Source organism: Oxyura jamaicensis, chromosome 8 (assembly GCF_011077185.1).
Source record: "Oxyura jamaicensis isolate SHBP4307 breed ruddy duck chromosome 8, BPBGC_Ojam_1.0, whole genome shotgun sequence".
Lineage (NCBI taxonomy): Eukaryota > Metazoa > Chordata > Aves > Anseriformes > Anatidae > Oxyura > Oxyura jamaicensis.
The window spans coordinates 29,078,007-29,094,155 of NC_048900.1; the positions used below are offsets into that span (position 1 = coordinate 29,078,007).

Genomic DNA, 16,149 nt, shown 5'->3' on the forward strand with positions numbered 1-16,149 from the left:
AGCCCTTGCAGCCCTTTTGATTCACTTTTTGGTGCTTTCCTTCTCACCTTCCCCAGCTCCTTTCCCCTCTTCTTTGTTGTCATGGAAACACACTACGGTGGTTTAAATCGTGCTATCGAAATACACTTCCCGTGGTGGAATGGTAATAGCTAATATTGATCTAGCTGCTGCTGACTCAGGGCTATGGCAGAGCATATAATATCTCCTCTCGCTCTTCTTAATGCATAATGCAGCAGTTCCTTTCACCTTGGGCTCTGCACTGAAGGTGATACCCAGGCACAGCAAAACACCGCGAGCTGCTTTTTTTAACGCGTGGCCCAGCTGTAATGGTGGATGCGGCTGGTGGTACAGGGCTGGCTGTAAAAACCAGAGGACAAACAGAGAGAAAAAAACCACCCTTGCTGCATGTGACCCCTGCAAGCCAAAGTTACAGATGTCCGTATGCCGGTGGTGAAAAGACAGTGAGATTAAACTGTCAGCGTGCTCTGTTCCACTGATGTGCAATGTGCTCCAGATAACTTCGTGAGTATATTGCATTCTGTCACAGAAATGCTTGAAATGTAGACAAAAAGACGAGTAACGGCCCTAACGTCAAGCGAAGCTGCGTTTAAAGCCGTAATCATTCGCCTGCGTTGTCACTGACATCTGCTTTGAGTAATCATCTGCACAGTAGCACGTAAGGCTAAGCAGAGCATCATAACTGTGCTCCTGGAGCACCAGAAAGAAGCAAAAGAAAGGATTTCATCTCGAGATGTGAACGCGCAGTAGGTTTGTAACACAAGCTTCTCAGTTTCCTACAGCGGGTAGTTAACCAGCTCCGACGTTATGAGGGCTTCCCGAAATCGGTAGTTTTTGTAAGGTAAGATTGGGGTACCTCTAGAATTCCCTTGTTTACCCTCTTTTCAAAACATTTCTGTGTTAGAACCAGTCTCTTTCATAAGCAATTAAAATAACGCCGGTCTCATGTGAGCAGAACTTGCAGCTGATGCATTTTGTTCTGCTCGTGCTACAGGGGCAGGCGGGTGGCGTGCAGCGCTCCAGAGATGCCCAGGGTAAAGATGCATCACCAAGAGCAGTGTCCTATCTGTCCTTGGGTGTTAGCTGTTCGGAAAGCGAGTGGAGGGAACGCATGGGTTGGGTACAACACACGTCATCTCAGATTCTCTGCTGGAAAGACCTCTATTAATAAAGTATAGATGACTTTGTATCATCTATCTGTAGCACGTTCGTGTGTGTCCGTGAGCATCTGCATGTTTGTTATCTTGTATCACCACTTATTTGATGTTTCTTGATCGTTGCAGAAAAAATCAGGCAAAGATATGCAGATCTACCGGGAGAGTTGCACATTATTGAGCTTGAGAAAGACAAAAATGGGCTTGGACTGAGCCTTGCTGGCAACAAGGACCGATCTCGTATGAGCATCTTTGTGGTTGGGATCAATCCAGACGGACCTGCGGGACGAGATGGGAGGATGCATATTGGCGATGAGCTTCTGGAGGTAAGTGTCTTCCCTAACTGCTAAACAAGGATCATATGGAGAGAGGGAGAGGCATATGGGAGGCGATCATCTGAACCTTAAATAAAGCCCTCAAGTGGAATTGGGTGACGGAGGCAAGGAACTGCACTGATTTATGCCAACTGAGAACTTGCCCTTTGGCAGGTAAGCGTGTTTTCAGTGAAACCAAAATCATCGGCCTGTGAAAAGTAATGTCTTGTCAGTGAGGTCTGTGCTCTCAGCATGTTCACAAGCTATGCTCAGGGAGGGACTGTTGAAAGGCAGGAAGGGAATAGTAAATCTGTCCTTGTAGCCCGTATGCGGTTTTGCAGGGAAATTCACACCTTACATTAAAAAAGAAATAAAGCTAAACCCCCTCAAAGTTGCCATATGTGTTTTTCCAGATGACAGGGATATCCCCCATCCTGAAAATAAAAGCTCATGCTGTAATCTGTTTTGATTCACTGTAACTTAAAATACTTATTTTCTTTAGTCGTGTCTGGCACAAGTTCACCGACAAGGGAAAAGAGCTCATCAGCAAGCAGAGTATTTTGTCTTCTCTTTTTCTGCTTTCCCCTTGCTTCACCTTCGGATAGCAAACACACGTTTCCTGCACTTCATCTGATTTTTGGCTGCTGCAAAATGCCACTTTCCTGCAGTACCTGCAGCGGTTCCCCATGTCATGATTGCTTCAGCAGTTTAAAAAAATCAGCCGTCCCTGGGGATCTTTCCTTTAGAAAGAAGCTTTCACAGAGGAGCAGGTATACAGCGACCTACTGCTCTCCGTGGGTGGTGATTTTTGATCTTTCAGCAACTCGCCGTGGCTTCAGAGAACCAACTATTTTCTCATGTTTCTTGACTTGAGAAAAAGCAATTTGACTGCCTGGGGATACCTTGGGAGTACTCAGAATTTTCTAAGCATTTGTCATTGTCTAACAGTTCTATAATTACAGGTTTTCAATACACGTGCTACGAGAAAGGTTTGTTTTGCTAGAATAACAGCACCATCTGAAGCTTATTATTTTCTTCTTAAGTGTGATAAACGGCATGAAGGTCTGTACCTTGCTGAAGTCGTGTAGGTAAATGACTTTTCCCTTCCAAATTTCTTTCCTTCCCCTGGCACCAGATTCTAATGGTAGAAAAAGAATTAAATTGTTGAGTATCGGCGTGTACCGGTTGAAAGGACTTGTGTCTGGTTTTCTGTATGTTATAGGCCAGGTAGTTAGAGAGAAACTTGAAAGAACCTTTTGTATTGGTTTGCTTCCCAACAAAGAGGGATTCACAGAGGTTTTCTTGTATCTCATGAGTAATTCCTTGTGGGGATTGTTTGATCTAACGTTAAGCATCGCTGTACGTGAAGGATGTACCACCTGTGATTAATCACGTGTATCTCAAGGCTTGGGATTTACGTGCATGCACTATGTTAGGAGCAGCAGTTTCAAAAATGCTGCGTTGCCCTGATTCCTCTCCCTGTCAAGTCGGAGATAAAATGGTTTTTTTCCTTTGGTGGAAGAAATTTGATGTTTGCTATCTCAAAAATGCAGTATTTCAAATAAACCAAGTTCAAAGGGCTTTCAGTAACGACCTCCCGTGTTTACCTTTGCAGTCAAATGAAAGGTGTGTCACTGGCGGGCAGAAGTGTGAGCACTTCGGAAAGGATGTGGTGATCTCATTCCGGTCCCCAGTGAGCATGTATCCCGTGTCAAAACATCCTGTGTTACAAAGGAGCGGGTTGTGTATTACTCATGTACAGATGTCTTATGTTCACACCGGCGGTCAATTATTCAGAGCTCTGTTTTTTTGCCTTTTAAAAGCGTTTCAGCGTTCTATGTGAGCAGCATCGGGATGGAACTAATGGGCGTTTACACGGGCAGGTTTGTTCAGTAAGCAGGAGGTTTGGAATCCATTTCAGTAACCGTTAGGAATCCTCACAGCCGAGAAACGTGCAGGTCACGGAGGTAGGAATATGACTTCGTGCTTCTTCCCTGCCAGCCGTGCAGGGGTCGGGGCAGCCAGCTGGCTTCACTTGCGGAGGCAGTCAGAACACCAAAGGCTGCTGGAGGAGCACTAACAGCACACCTAAAGCGTTCAGAAGTTAGCAAGCGACAGGAACCAGATTGGTTGCTTATTTTTCTGCTTAAAGGCTTAAAATTAGACTGTTAGTACAGAAGTGCTTGTGTCCCCCGCGGGACCCTCACCTGGTTCAGGGCCCCGGACAGTCTGGTACTGAGGAATCAACCCCTGGTCCTTTGGGTGGTGCTGCCCTGCAGGTGAGGTTTCCATCGCTCTGCCTGCAGGCTGAGCTGCTGCTCGTTGCCCACTAATAAAAAAAAGCTATTGGAATTTGCAACCACTTCATAAGCATTTGAAGCCATTTTCCTTGGTGTTCTCATCTGTTTGTCAGCAGATAGACCTCAGTTCTCTTCTCACTCAATGTTTTAAACATGTTTGCATCTGCAACTTCAATTGCTTGTCAGCTTTGAATATGTGAATGTATCAGGAAGGGAGTTCCTTCACATCTTAGGAAGCTTCCAGAGTGACTCCTGTTGGCCGGTGTTGCTCCGTGAAAGCAGCAGACGCTGCTGCAGCACGTGCAGGTTGTTTCTCTGGGCTGCTGGGGGAAGGTTAACAGGTACCTGTGTATGGATCTTATCTCTCGGTTTGTTCTTTTGAACTGGAGTTTGATTGAACTTAGCTGAAGGTTATGGGATGCTGCCAAACCGCCTCTTCTTATTCATGAAATCCTCTGTCACTGAACTAAAGAAATATTATCTCACTTTTAGCCTCTCCAAGCAAGCTTGGTCTTTCAGGGGCATGATCCTGCCTCATTTTCAAAGTCAGTCCGGCCTACATATTGGGTGAAATGCAGGTCAAAATATTTTTTTTAAAAAAAAAGGTACATGATCTCCCTTTTTTTATTTTTTAATAAGTCTTCTGTGATGTGTTTTGGATGGATAAGTGGCTGGGGAGAGCAGCCATTGGAAGGAGAAGGTCCTTTCATCCTACTCTCATAGCCTACATGGAGGAAAAGTATTTGGGGCAGAATTTGGTCCCTGCACAGAAGGATGCATTTTTACCGTGGCACAAGCTCTGCTTTTCTGTTCTGTTTCCAAGTAAAGAAGCCATCTGTGGTGTTCCTGCCTGGCAGTCGTGCTGTTCTAGTGCAGGTGTCTGCACTGCTTCGTGTCTTATTACTTCGGGCTCCGTCCTGCCGCTGACGGTGCCCAGCATGGCCCGTGGCACGGCCCCGTGGTGCTGGACCTGCGCTGCTCGGCCCCGCTGCTCCTGAGCGCTGCGTGGCTCTGTCCTTCTGGTACGTTTTGTGCACGCTGACTAATCCCTCTATCATTATTATCGTCGTTGAAGTTCTGTAAGGGAGCCGACTGGTCTATTAATGGAGCGAGCTGTACAGAGCCCTGCTGGGCTGCGTTACCCACACTGGGATTTTCAGCCGGCTGCCCCTGGTTGCCTCGCTGGAAGTGTGGTAGGAGATAGAAAAGAGCTGCTCTTATGGTGTTGTTTGTTTGTTTTTTTTTTTTGCATGAGGAGGCCACAGCACTTCTTGAAGGACCGAGAGAGCCTTCGCAGTCCAGCAGCAGCGTGCGAGTTACCCGACGTCCCTCTTGGGCAGCGAGAGGCAGTTTGTGCTCCTGCTGTGTTTGTGCTACCCCAGTGCTGGGGGCTTTCGTGCTAAATGTGGCTTTACTGGGATTTTGTTCGAGACTCTTAGGGAAATACAAGTGATGCTATAATAACATACCAGATAAGTCAGTATTTTGCCCAAGTAAATGAACGACTCAGCCAAAATCACGTCACGTCTGTCTTGAACCGGGGGAATTAGGGCTTTGCTCTCAGTTCTTGTTGGGGGATTATTGGTTTTGTCCCCTTCCAAGATTGTGACTCTGGATTAGGCAAGAAGCATTATCCCTCCAGCACAGCAATGACTTGAGCATAGAAAGAAGGGTTTCCACGTGAAAAAAAAAATCATCTTAAGTGATTAATTCTAGTAGTGATATTTGTTTTGAATCCCTACTTCCAGCATAATACTCATTTTTCGTGTACTTTGTATACAGGTTATCAGTTAAGGTTAGTGCCAGGAGGTATTTCCTGAAGCTGTGATCTGAAAGCGTGGTGTTCCTGAGGGCAGCACCCGCCTGCAGCTCTGCCTGCTCCCGTCTCTTCCCCCGCGGGAGGCAGCCGGGGCTGAGGCAGAGCCACCGGGGCAGCAGGGCAGGAGGCTGTCCTTACGCCGTCGTTCTGTCCATCCAGATGAGGCAACGTTTGAGTGTGTGCTGGGTGAGAAACTGGGGCAGGAAAGAACAATTTGCGTTCAAATGAACTATTTATCTTACCTCTGTTTTCCTATTCCTTATTACTTTGGGCTTTGGTGCCTTTTGTGGGGTTTTAGTTTATGCAGTTTGGGCAAAAACTTTTGGAAACTTTTGCTGTTGTTTCAGAGAATCCGGTTAAATCTCAAAACGTTACAATTCCTGAGATTAGAAGAAACGTTGCGCATTGTTACAAAACATAATTATAGGAAGCTGTGCCACTTCTTTGGGATAACATTTGACTCGATTTTCATAACAATCAGGTTATACTAATTGTATGGATTTGCATTATTCCCCCATTGTTTAAAAGTGCTCTTTTGGAAATTACCCAAATTTAACGTTTTTCTTCTGCAAATTAAAGTTTGAGAAACAAACAATCCTTTTTAGTGTTTTTCTCTTAATTTAGGAATTTGGATTTCATTGAGTTTATACTTTCTGATACTTCAGTGTGTAAAACTGTAAAACTAAACTTTTGTATGCAAAGCCAACGATAAGTTTGGCCTTAGGTGATAAAATCTGCCACAAGGCAGCGCTGAGTTGTATCAAGGATCCGACTTAAGTGTGCTGACCTGACCTCACACCTGGCTCTTAGCTTCCTTTCTGCTCTCCTGTTTTACAAAGAGGCACTCAAAGAAGAGTTGAGGCTGGCTTAGGTCCCTTCGTTTCTTTTGTTTGGTCAAAGCTTTGTTTTGCTTTTCTAATCTTTAACAAGAGAAGTAAGGCGCGGATTTATGAGTTTAGACTCCTGGAGTACTGTGTGTTTTATCCGACATATTCCTTCATTTAACCTGAAAGATTTAAAATGGCGTTGCTTACGAAATCCTAAATGTACTTTCTTGGTTTATGTAAGTGGGTTTTCGTGCTTTGCTCATCACTGTGGTATCTGAAGCCAAAGGAACATTAATTTACTTTGCAAAAGAAAGTAACCTTTTTTAAAAAAAATAATAATGCTGGCTGTAATAACTATGTGGGACACTCCAAAATGGTAGAGATATATTACTTTGATTACCCATTCATTTTGGTACAATTAAATAATTATAACTTACAGACCTAGCTCAGAGTTAATTAAATTTGGGGCTATTTGATCCATCTACTGAAGAGGATTAATTTAGCCAGGACAAAGACTATAAATTTTCATCTAAGTCTGCTGTTTAGAAAAATTGATGGTAATTTAACTAAATCCAAACAATTTGTAAGGCATCCAGTACCCCCAGTGAACAAGTTATTTTTGAACCTAGAGAAATTAAATCAACAAACCTACTGAAATTGTACGTCCGGCTTGAAGCAGAATGCGAGCAGGTATTCAGTTCTGGCACCAGGTGTTAAATATGCCCTTGATGATTGGAGCGAGGCCAGGGATGCTGCCCCTGCCCGGTCTTTGCAGCCTCCAGGCCCAAGCAGCGCCTCAGGAAGGCCTCTTGAAGGGTTCGATGCTGCGGCCTCAGCACCGACTGCTTCATGCCAGCCCAAGCTCTCATGCACCTCTCTTGGTTCTGCCTGCTTACAGCGGGCAAACGGGTAGGTAAACTGTCTGCGTGTCCACCCTCATGAATAATCAAGTGTTGGCGTTTTTATTCTTGTGCTTGTCTTGCTTACTTAACTGAGGACCAAGCTGTTGGGAAGCTTGGAGGCATCTGATGCTCGCTTAAATGCCAGGACACTGTGCAAGCAGAACTGTGAACGTGAACTACCATCTCAGCTCCAAATGCCATTCCTTTTGGTTTCTTTTTATTCAAAGTTTTGCTTTGCCTTGGCTTTGGTAGCAAATGCCAGAGCAGGCAGAGGTGTCCGTGGGTGCGGGTAAATAATTGCTCTTCCACAGATCATTGTTTTCTTGATGTTTATTGTGGTTGGAATAGTCAACGCTGAAGACAGACCTGGTAGTCCCGCTCCCTGCTGTCACGGGAGGATGTTTTCCTTCACCACCACCTTTCTGGGTCTCTGGATCAGAGTTTTAAACTCTTCAAGTCCAAGAGTTTTAAACCTGAAAATCATCAGGGTATGGCTAATAGACTGCTCAAGGGTTTTGTCAATCTCCTTGACATAATCTTCTTTTTGCCATGGTACTCAGCTTTCCCTTTGTTTGAATTGTTGTGGTATGCCTGTCTGCCTTACGTACTGCGTGTGATCGTCGTGGTTGTAGCTTGTGCAAGCCTGAGCTGAAAAGCGAGCATCCCCTTGGGGTACCTCTGAGGCAGGGGCAGTAAAAGGGCCCTGAAGCCCAGAATATTGCACTCACTGAGATGCAGCAGGGTGTTAAACACCAGACCTGCCTGTGAAATGCTTTAAATTTTACCTTGCGGGTTATTTTTGTGATAGGTTACTGAGTATGCATTTGGTTAGCCTGCGAGTAGGTACTCTACTGATCTCAGAGGTCCTGTTGTGCTTGATAAGGTCCCGCTCACTGAGTGTGGCACCGGGAGGCATCAGGCATCGTATTTTCCTCTAACTGGGAAAGGACTTCTGGTACCTCCAGACGGAAAATTCCTGGAGCACATACTGCATGGAAGCCGTGCTGTTTCCCTCTGAAAACTACAGGATTGCCTTGCACTCAGAAAACATGTCCAAAGTAGTACCTGGTGTTTCTTGCTGTGATTAAGTGTTTGATCCTACACAGGCAAAGTAATGTGGTATGTCCTGGCATTGCCTTCTCTGGCTCATCTCCTTTGCTGTCGGTTTTATTGTATATGTCGGTTTTTATTTATATGAGGAGTCAGCACACTATGGAACTCCTGGTGGTGTGAATTAGAACAATGCATACTTCATTTTGAACTTCATTTAAATGAAAATCTCTTTTTTGTTTTACCAGATAAACAATCAGATATTATATGGGAGAAGTCATCAGAATGCTTCAGCAATAATTAAGACCGCCCCATCAAAGGTCAAGCTAGTTTTCATACGGTAAGAACAGTTCTCGTCAGAACGTTCATAATTTTGCCTATTCTGTTACATATTTACGTCTGCAATTTGCACATTTAGCCTGTTCTGAAAATGATGAACTTATTCAGTTCTTTGTGGAGTGAAATAATCTTTTTCCTTGACTATTCATCTCAGGACTGCTCAAGAGCTCTTCTTAATGTTTAAATATACATATATATGCATATATATGTATAAATTCATTTGCCTATTTTGTGGTACCTGCTGAAGACTTGAGCTGCCCCTCTCAGGCTTGCGATGACCCTGACTGATAAGGCCTTTCCCCCTCCAGCTTCCTGAAGTGCTTTGGGTTGGTTCTGTCAGCCCAAAGACGGGTGGGCAGCTTGCTTCAGCCGGGCTTTCAGAAGGGAGTGAAAATGGGGCAGAGGCTGGGAGCTGGAGGGGAGCAGGATGGAATATGTGGAGCAGCTGTGGCTTGAACATGGGAAGGATGGCTTTGCATGGGCCTCCAAAAGGGATTTAAAAGCTGAAATGGGGCTTATTATTTGTACAGAGGGGAAAGCTGATTTGGGCAAGGAGCACTGGGATGGCTTATGTAGCAGGGAATATGCTAAAACATTTTCAATCTTTCATCTGCATAAAAATTACATGTGGGCCTCTTTTCTTTTACTCCACGTATGAAAATTTTTAATCATACCTCAATTCATTCGCTGTAGCTCAGGAGATGTTACTGTTACGACCCTTGGCAGGGGGTTGGGAAGAAGCTGCCCCTTTCCCAGAATTCATATATCCACTAATTTGTGGGAACTTCAGAGACGCCACTGTTCCTGCTGTGACTTGGCACTTACAACCATGCCAGTTTATTAATGTGGTCTTCTGACCAGCGTATACATCACGCTTGATACTGTTTTATATCCTTTGCTCATACTCAGCTTACCTGTGAGCAATGTCATAATCTGGGGGTGAATGCATATAAATGTGTACATTTACTCGCGTGGCTCTGTCTGGTACAGCACACCCAGGAATGATGGAAGAGCAGCATTAGCTCTGTGAAGAATGAGTTGCTATACTTGGCAGCACGCAGGATCTGGAGGAGATTAATGGTCTTGCCTGCAGCTCCCGTGTTACTTTTCCCAGCTATTGAAAATTAAATGTCATGTACGACAACTCACTCACCATTACTTAATTGCATGTGGAAAATGTGCCTGGTATGGAAGCTCCAGAGGCAGAAGCAGAAAGTATGAAACCAAAACCCAGGGCTCAGTTCAGTGCTGTCAGGCAGCACTGAGAGCATGGGCTTCTGGCGAGCCCGCCCTGCTGCCCCGAGCACCACAGCTGGCTGCCGAGGGCCAGACTCCGCGGGGCTGTAACAGTGTGTGCTTGTTAGCTCGAGTCTCCATGGGGATGGGAAGGAATAAACGCCGTGTGAGTTCTTACCTGTATTTCCCATTTTTCAGGTTATCTGTGTAGAAGTGGATTTCAAGGCAAAAAATTGTCATGATGATCATAATTTGTAGATACTGGAAATACCACTGGAGGATTCTTGTCGCTCCCTCTAGGGCTGAAAAACAAAAAGCTTGGTTTGTATGCTGCTGTTTAGGTTATGAGCTTGTCTTTGCGCTTCCAAAGAGATCGCATCTCGTCCCTGCTCTCTGCCGTGCACTGGAGTGCGCTGACAGCTGACACGTCTGTTCTCTTGATCCAAGCAGCCGTTCAAACCGCAAACAAAAGAAATTCTCCCACCAAGAAAACATTATCAGCAACTAGGGCACTGTCTGTAATGCTGTAAAAAAACAAATGTTCTCTTTTTTTTTGAGATCAACTGCTTTTTGTAAGAGGGTGTTTTAAAATTTTACCAAAGCCAGTTTAGGCTGTCTCTTAAAGGAGAAATTAGAGTCATTTTCCCATGCAACATATATTCCATGAGCCCATTCTTCAGTTCCTACGCTTTAGACCTCAGAATCAGTGGATGTGATTGAATGCATGAACCAAAAGGCTGTGCCAATCCCAGAAGTCTTGTCCACAGTGCAGTTTAGTAGGAAAAGTTTTCGCTTGCTTTATCAGCTATTTTAAAACCATAATATAAGAGGGAGGTACTGAAATGGCACTGCTTAATGCATTGTGGTGCCAGCTCTACTAAACATGAAGTTACGGGCATCGTGAATCTCCATCCATTGCACTGTGTGCACGTGCAATAGCTCTTCCAGCCGAGAACAGAGCGCTGAGCGTAGCAGCCTGAGAGCTCTCCTGGTAGGTTTGCTGCTTGCCTGATCTCACATAGTTCCTCTCGGCTCCCCGGCGTGGAAGGAGCAGGGTACCGCTGCGTCTGCGATGCCCTGAAGAAGCAGAAGAGCCAGTTACAACAGAAATACCTCCCTCCTCCTGAGCACTGTTACTGATGCAACCTCCTTGTGCAGGCAGAAGGCCGATAGCGTGGCATAGTTAAAGTGCATCCTGGAGCACGTGGGGAAAGTAGGTTATGGTTTCCCAGAAACTCATTATTCTGCAGCCTGAAACGTTCCTCTGTGTGTGCCTGAGCTGATCTAGGACATAAAAACAAAGCTGGTGGGACTCTTGGACTCTGTTACTAAGAAGTGTCCTCTTTGATGTCCTGGGGCCTTATTTTCTCCAATGAAGGGTGCCCGGTGATAAGCATGCTGCTGCTTTGCTTTGAAGCAGGAAACTACATCAAGGTTTTCCTATTCCTGGTGTTTTGGTTCACGTGCAGGGCAGGGGGATGTTTCCATAAAGTCTTTAATCAGTTAGAAAAGAAGCCCGGGAATTCCTGGCCACAAGAAAGAGTTTCTGTGAGATGTGTAATATGGGTCATTAAATAACTTGGTGTTTTGTGAATTTACTTTGGGGGGTGGAACAGAAAATAAGTGTCCTCCTCAGTCTGTTTTACTTTTTAGTAAAATCCTAACTGATGATCTGCACTATAAATATCTGCTCTTTTTTTAATGCCCTGATAGTGTTATGATTTCATTCCCACACTTTCCTGAAATTTTTGCTGATGCGGCAGTGCAGTAAATGCCGTGAGAATCACGGTCCCCTCGTATCTGAAGGTTTCTTGCTCTGCTTCGTGAGCATCTTTTCCTCGACTAAATTGACAATGATTATTTAAAAGAGTTGATCTTGGCCGGTTTCCAAAATATAGGTCTTAACACAGCACCATTTCCCAGTGCTCTCATTAATCACATAAGCTTGTAACAGCACCCAAAAGATTTGCAGTTGTAGTGTCACTTGTTTTTATTTCAGTTTCAGTGCATTTTGTGCTTTGTGGCTTTCTACAGTAAGAGATTTGAAACCTTTAACCTGCTTACACGGTTAAGCGGACAAACCAATCACCCAAGCACAGCACGGTCTTCGCGAGACGAAATGGCTCGCTCCACGTCCTTCCTCCGACCAGTGCCCGGCAGCATTTTCCCTGACCTCCTAGGCTTACAGGCACTACTTCCAAGCTACGATGGCTAGTACAGGCTGCAGTAATCTGACAGAGAGACTTGTTTCTTGAAGGAATCTTTATGCCCTAGTTCCCAAAATAGAATGGGTTTTGTCAATTGTATTTGTGGTTCACGCATTAAATGTTCGTTCTTTTAAGATGCAAAATAAGACGCTTGGGTTTTACATTTGTAGCAGGAAATCCAGTTTATAGCAGAATGCTCTTACACAGGGAGAGCTGTATGATTCAGCACATTCAGTGTTTTGTCCATGCTCAATTAACTGCCTTTAATCTGTTTTGGTGCTCCAGTGTTGGTATAATAAGCAGATCAAGTATAGTTTGAAGGCTTGAATCCAGGTGAATGCCGCTGATTTCAAACCCTCCTCCTGTAGTGCTTAGTTCTTTGATTCATTTGGTATACCTTTTTTTCCTTAAAATTGTTTTATGCTGCAATAAAATACGAAAACCGCTGTAAGGACACAGTACTGTAGGGTTTTGCCTGTTCAAGTAGCATCTGTTGACGGTCCAGAGTCATTTTCCCACACCGCCAGCATTTGTCCCGTGACCCTCGCTTTCTGATGATGGGATTGCAGCTTCTCGGGGAAGCCCACAAATCTGTCAGCTTACCACTCCTTCCCTTTCTGGGGGTAATTGTGAAGACGAATCTCTTGTTATTTATGGTGACGTGCTAGGGAGAGGGATCTCTGCTGGCTCTGAGGACTGGTAACGCGAGGGCAGCGACGGGGCTGGCCCGTTCTCGGTACTGTTTAACGCTCACCATTGCTGCACCTTTGTCACCGAATCTTTGCTCTTTCAGAGCTCTGTAGGTACCGTTGTGTACTGTACACCAGTCACTCTAGGCATTTTCATCCTTTAGAAATCATGTTTACTTTCATTTTCCTAGATTACATATTTGCTCATATTTTAATAGCATAAACTTGGTTTTTACTTGCTTTGATTGTTTCGGTTCTTCTGTTTTGGAAAACTCAAAGAAGCTGTCGGATGTCGCGTGTGCAAGTTTGAACTTATCCTGTGGTTTTTCATAACCTTTTCCTCCTTGCTGTTGTACGCAGATGTGAACGAGTACACAGCTGAGGAAGTTAAGTGGTTCAGTCTCTTTCAAACCTTTCATCACCTAACCAGTTAAGACGAGGAGTTATTCATTTAAAATAGCAGTGTGCATTTGGATCTCACCTAGCTAAGAGTGGATGGAGAGGAAATGGAGAATAAGACTGCTCTTCTTTCTAGTGGGAAAGATCTTTTCCAGGTGATGCACAATAGAAAGGTCTTGCCTTGACCTATCTGAAGGAAACACTCAGTGTGTCTTTTCAGCATTCAACTCTCCTGCAGCTCGTTTTCTCCCAAGGAGTTTCTGGATGAAAACAGAGATGAGAAAATACGAGATCCTGGACTGATATCATTTTTCCTTGAACAAGTCGGATGCGAACACTCCAGGTGTTCAATAACCTGCAGGAGTTCGTGCACCCAGCTGCTACAGCCAGAGGGAAGCCCGAGGTTACGGGGCAAACAACATTCACTCGCTTGCTCTCCAGATCTCTTCCAAGTAAGGTGTCATGCAACTGCATACAAGTTACTGATTTCTGCCCTGATCCTTGGAATTCTTTGTGCTCCTGAAGAGCATCCCCAACCCCCTACAGAGCTGTTGTGAAGTTTTAGTGTTGACAAACTCTGTAGTTCCAGGTGGTTTGGCAAGAGGTTTGTCTCCCTTCGTTGAGACATCTAGAAGTCACCTGAACCTCTGTGATAAGTGAGCAGTTGTCAGGAACCTCCAGAGAGGAACTGAGTTCTTCCCAGCCTTAATCAGGTCATGCAGTGCTTGGATGATTGCACTTTCGAGTGGGTCAGGGTTTGGAATAGCCCTGTTTCCTCACTGACTGTAGAGGAAGTTCGGACGTGAGATGCTCAGCTTTAGACAGGTGATGAATCTCATCCAGCATGCTCACCGAGTATTTCCTTAGTAGGTGGCAGTGAGCTATACCATGGCAAATCTGGGAGATGCGTGACTAGTCGCAACGGACAAGAGCAAATGTCCTCAGAGGAAGGCAGGGAACCCGAATACAAAAATTACAGATACAAGACGTGGCTGAGCAAATAAAGAAACCTGAGTTTCAGCCTGTAGCTCCTGGTTGTCATCTTTAGAAAGATAACTGTCTGAAATGCTTTGCAGACTGCTCCATCCGTGTGTGACATTCCTCCGAAGTGCCAGAGACTGCTCCTGATAAGTGCAGCACAGCGGCCGGGGCAGCTGTGGAGCCGCACAGCGCCAGCTTCCCTTCAGGCTTGCCTTCGGCTGTGTGGGATGAAACCTTTAGGTTTATATTTGCATATTGATCTCTAGGTTTTTTATGTGCCGAGTGTTTATCATAGTTAAACATTGGTCAATAATAACACCGTTTGTCTTTGCTGAAGCCCCAGCATCTCCCCCTTCACCAGCAGTGCAGATGTTGGAGCAAAACTTCCCAAGTTCTGCACGTCGGCCGGTGAGGAAGGACAGGGAGTGTCCAGGGGTCTGTTTGGACTAGCAAGGAAGAAAAATGTAGTGAAATATGGCGATTTAATCAAATAAATCTGAAAGCATATAAGCTTTGCTAAACTTTAAAGGGTCTTTGCCACTTACGCATGCTTTGATCTTGCTTCCCGTCACCTCTTGCAACGAGGACAGGACGCCTTCTTGTTGCGTCGGCGCTGAGCGACGCTGGTGCAAGCAGTTGGCACGTGAACCTCCAACCAGATCCAATTCTCATTTTCACTCAGACTCATCCGTAGAGGTTAGAAGCAATACAAGTATTTGCGGGAGGAGTGAGGAACTCCTTTCCCGCTCAGTTTCTGTGTAGCTGATGAGATACAAACAGCCCTCTGGTACGCAGGCTCGGCAAGGAGGTGCCTTCCACAAACCCGGGTGGCACTGGAGCGAGAGCAGTGGCTGTTTATCCCTCCTGCAGATAGCGCAGGGGGAGCGATGGAGCCTCCCTGCCCTACGGATTGCATCGTGCATGTCTTCGACCCTGCGAGTACGAAGCCTGCGAGGGGCTCCGACATGTTAACCCCGAAAAATCTCGAGCGCTGGTAACTGAGAACAGCTTTCTCGGAGGTGGTTCTGTAGCAGCTATTGGCAAATAAATTGGATGTTCATTTGCAGTTACTGTAATTTGAATATGATGTTCAGGCTTCTAAGCTGTCTGCTCCAGCATCAAAAGAAAATGATTGCTCCTTTTAGTTGTAAATAAATTCATGTTTTAGTTGAGGACACTTACGGAAGTGGAGAGCAGAAAGAGCAATTTATTATTAGATCTGACACTTTAAAATATGTTCCCTCTTTGATTCTGCTTTGAAGCATTCTCTTTTGAAGCAGCATTAAAGTATTTAAATATGCACGAGCCCTAGCAGGGGGAGATTACAAGTTGAGGCATTTCGTAACCTTGTTTTTATTAGTAGTAGTATTGCTTTTTTTTCAGGAGAATGAGTGTAAGGCGTTTTGTTGCTGCTTGGAATAAAATTGCCCATCCATTTAAAAACGCCTAAAAATGTTATCCCGGTGATGGGAGGAAAAAAACACGGACGTTTTTGTGTGCATATACTAAATAGAAACTGATTTGTATAATTAATTACACACACACACCCCTTTGTAATGCAGTTCATGTAGCTTATGTCTAGCGCTTCTTGCAATGGTATTTCCTACAAAGGTTTGTACAGACCTTGTTATTTCCAAGTTTACTCCGAATTGCAAGGTATGGCCTGCACTGTAAGCTACACAAGGGTTGGTTTTCACCCTGTTTGTGCTTCATGTGAAACACTGTCACAAAAATTTGTACAGTCAAGCCAAAATTGCTAGGTTTCACAGACACCTCACATTTGGTGATGCATTCGTATAGGTTAGAACAGCAACGTGATTAAATCGGTGCATCGTGAAGATAAGAGGAGGAAAAATGGCCTTGCCTAACGTGCTTCATGGGGCAAAGCAAACTTGAAAATCGGGAAATGATTAT

The 16,149-nt window shown here is 44.9% G+C and overlaps 1 protein-coding gene across 6 annotated transcripts in view; it reads left to right on the plus strand.

Annotated features, from left to right (window-relative positions):
• PATJ (PATJ crumbs cell polarity complex component) overlaps positions 1 to 16,149 on the plus strand; it is a 143,617-nt gene that overhangs the window by 84,885 nt on the left and 42,583 nt on the right. For all 6 annotated transcript variants that reach the window (XM_035333857.1, XM_035333861.1, XM_035333860.1 and 3 more), the window contains 2 exons: positions 1,302 to 1,498; positions 8,633 to 8,724. In XM_035333857.1, coding sequence (XP_035189748.1) covers positions 1,302 to 1,498; positions 8,633 to 8,724 — 289 coding nt within the window. The remainder of the gene's footprint in view (positions 1 to 1,301; positions 1,499 to 8,632; positions 8,725 to 16,149) is intronic.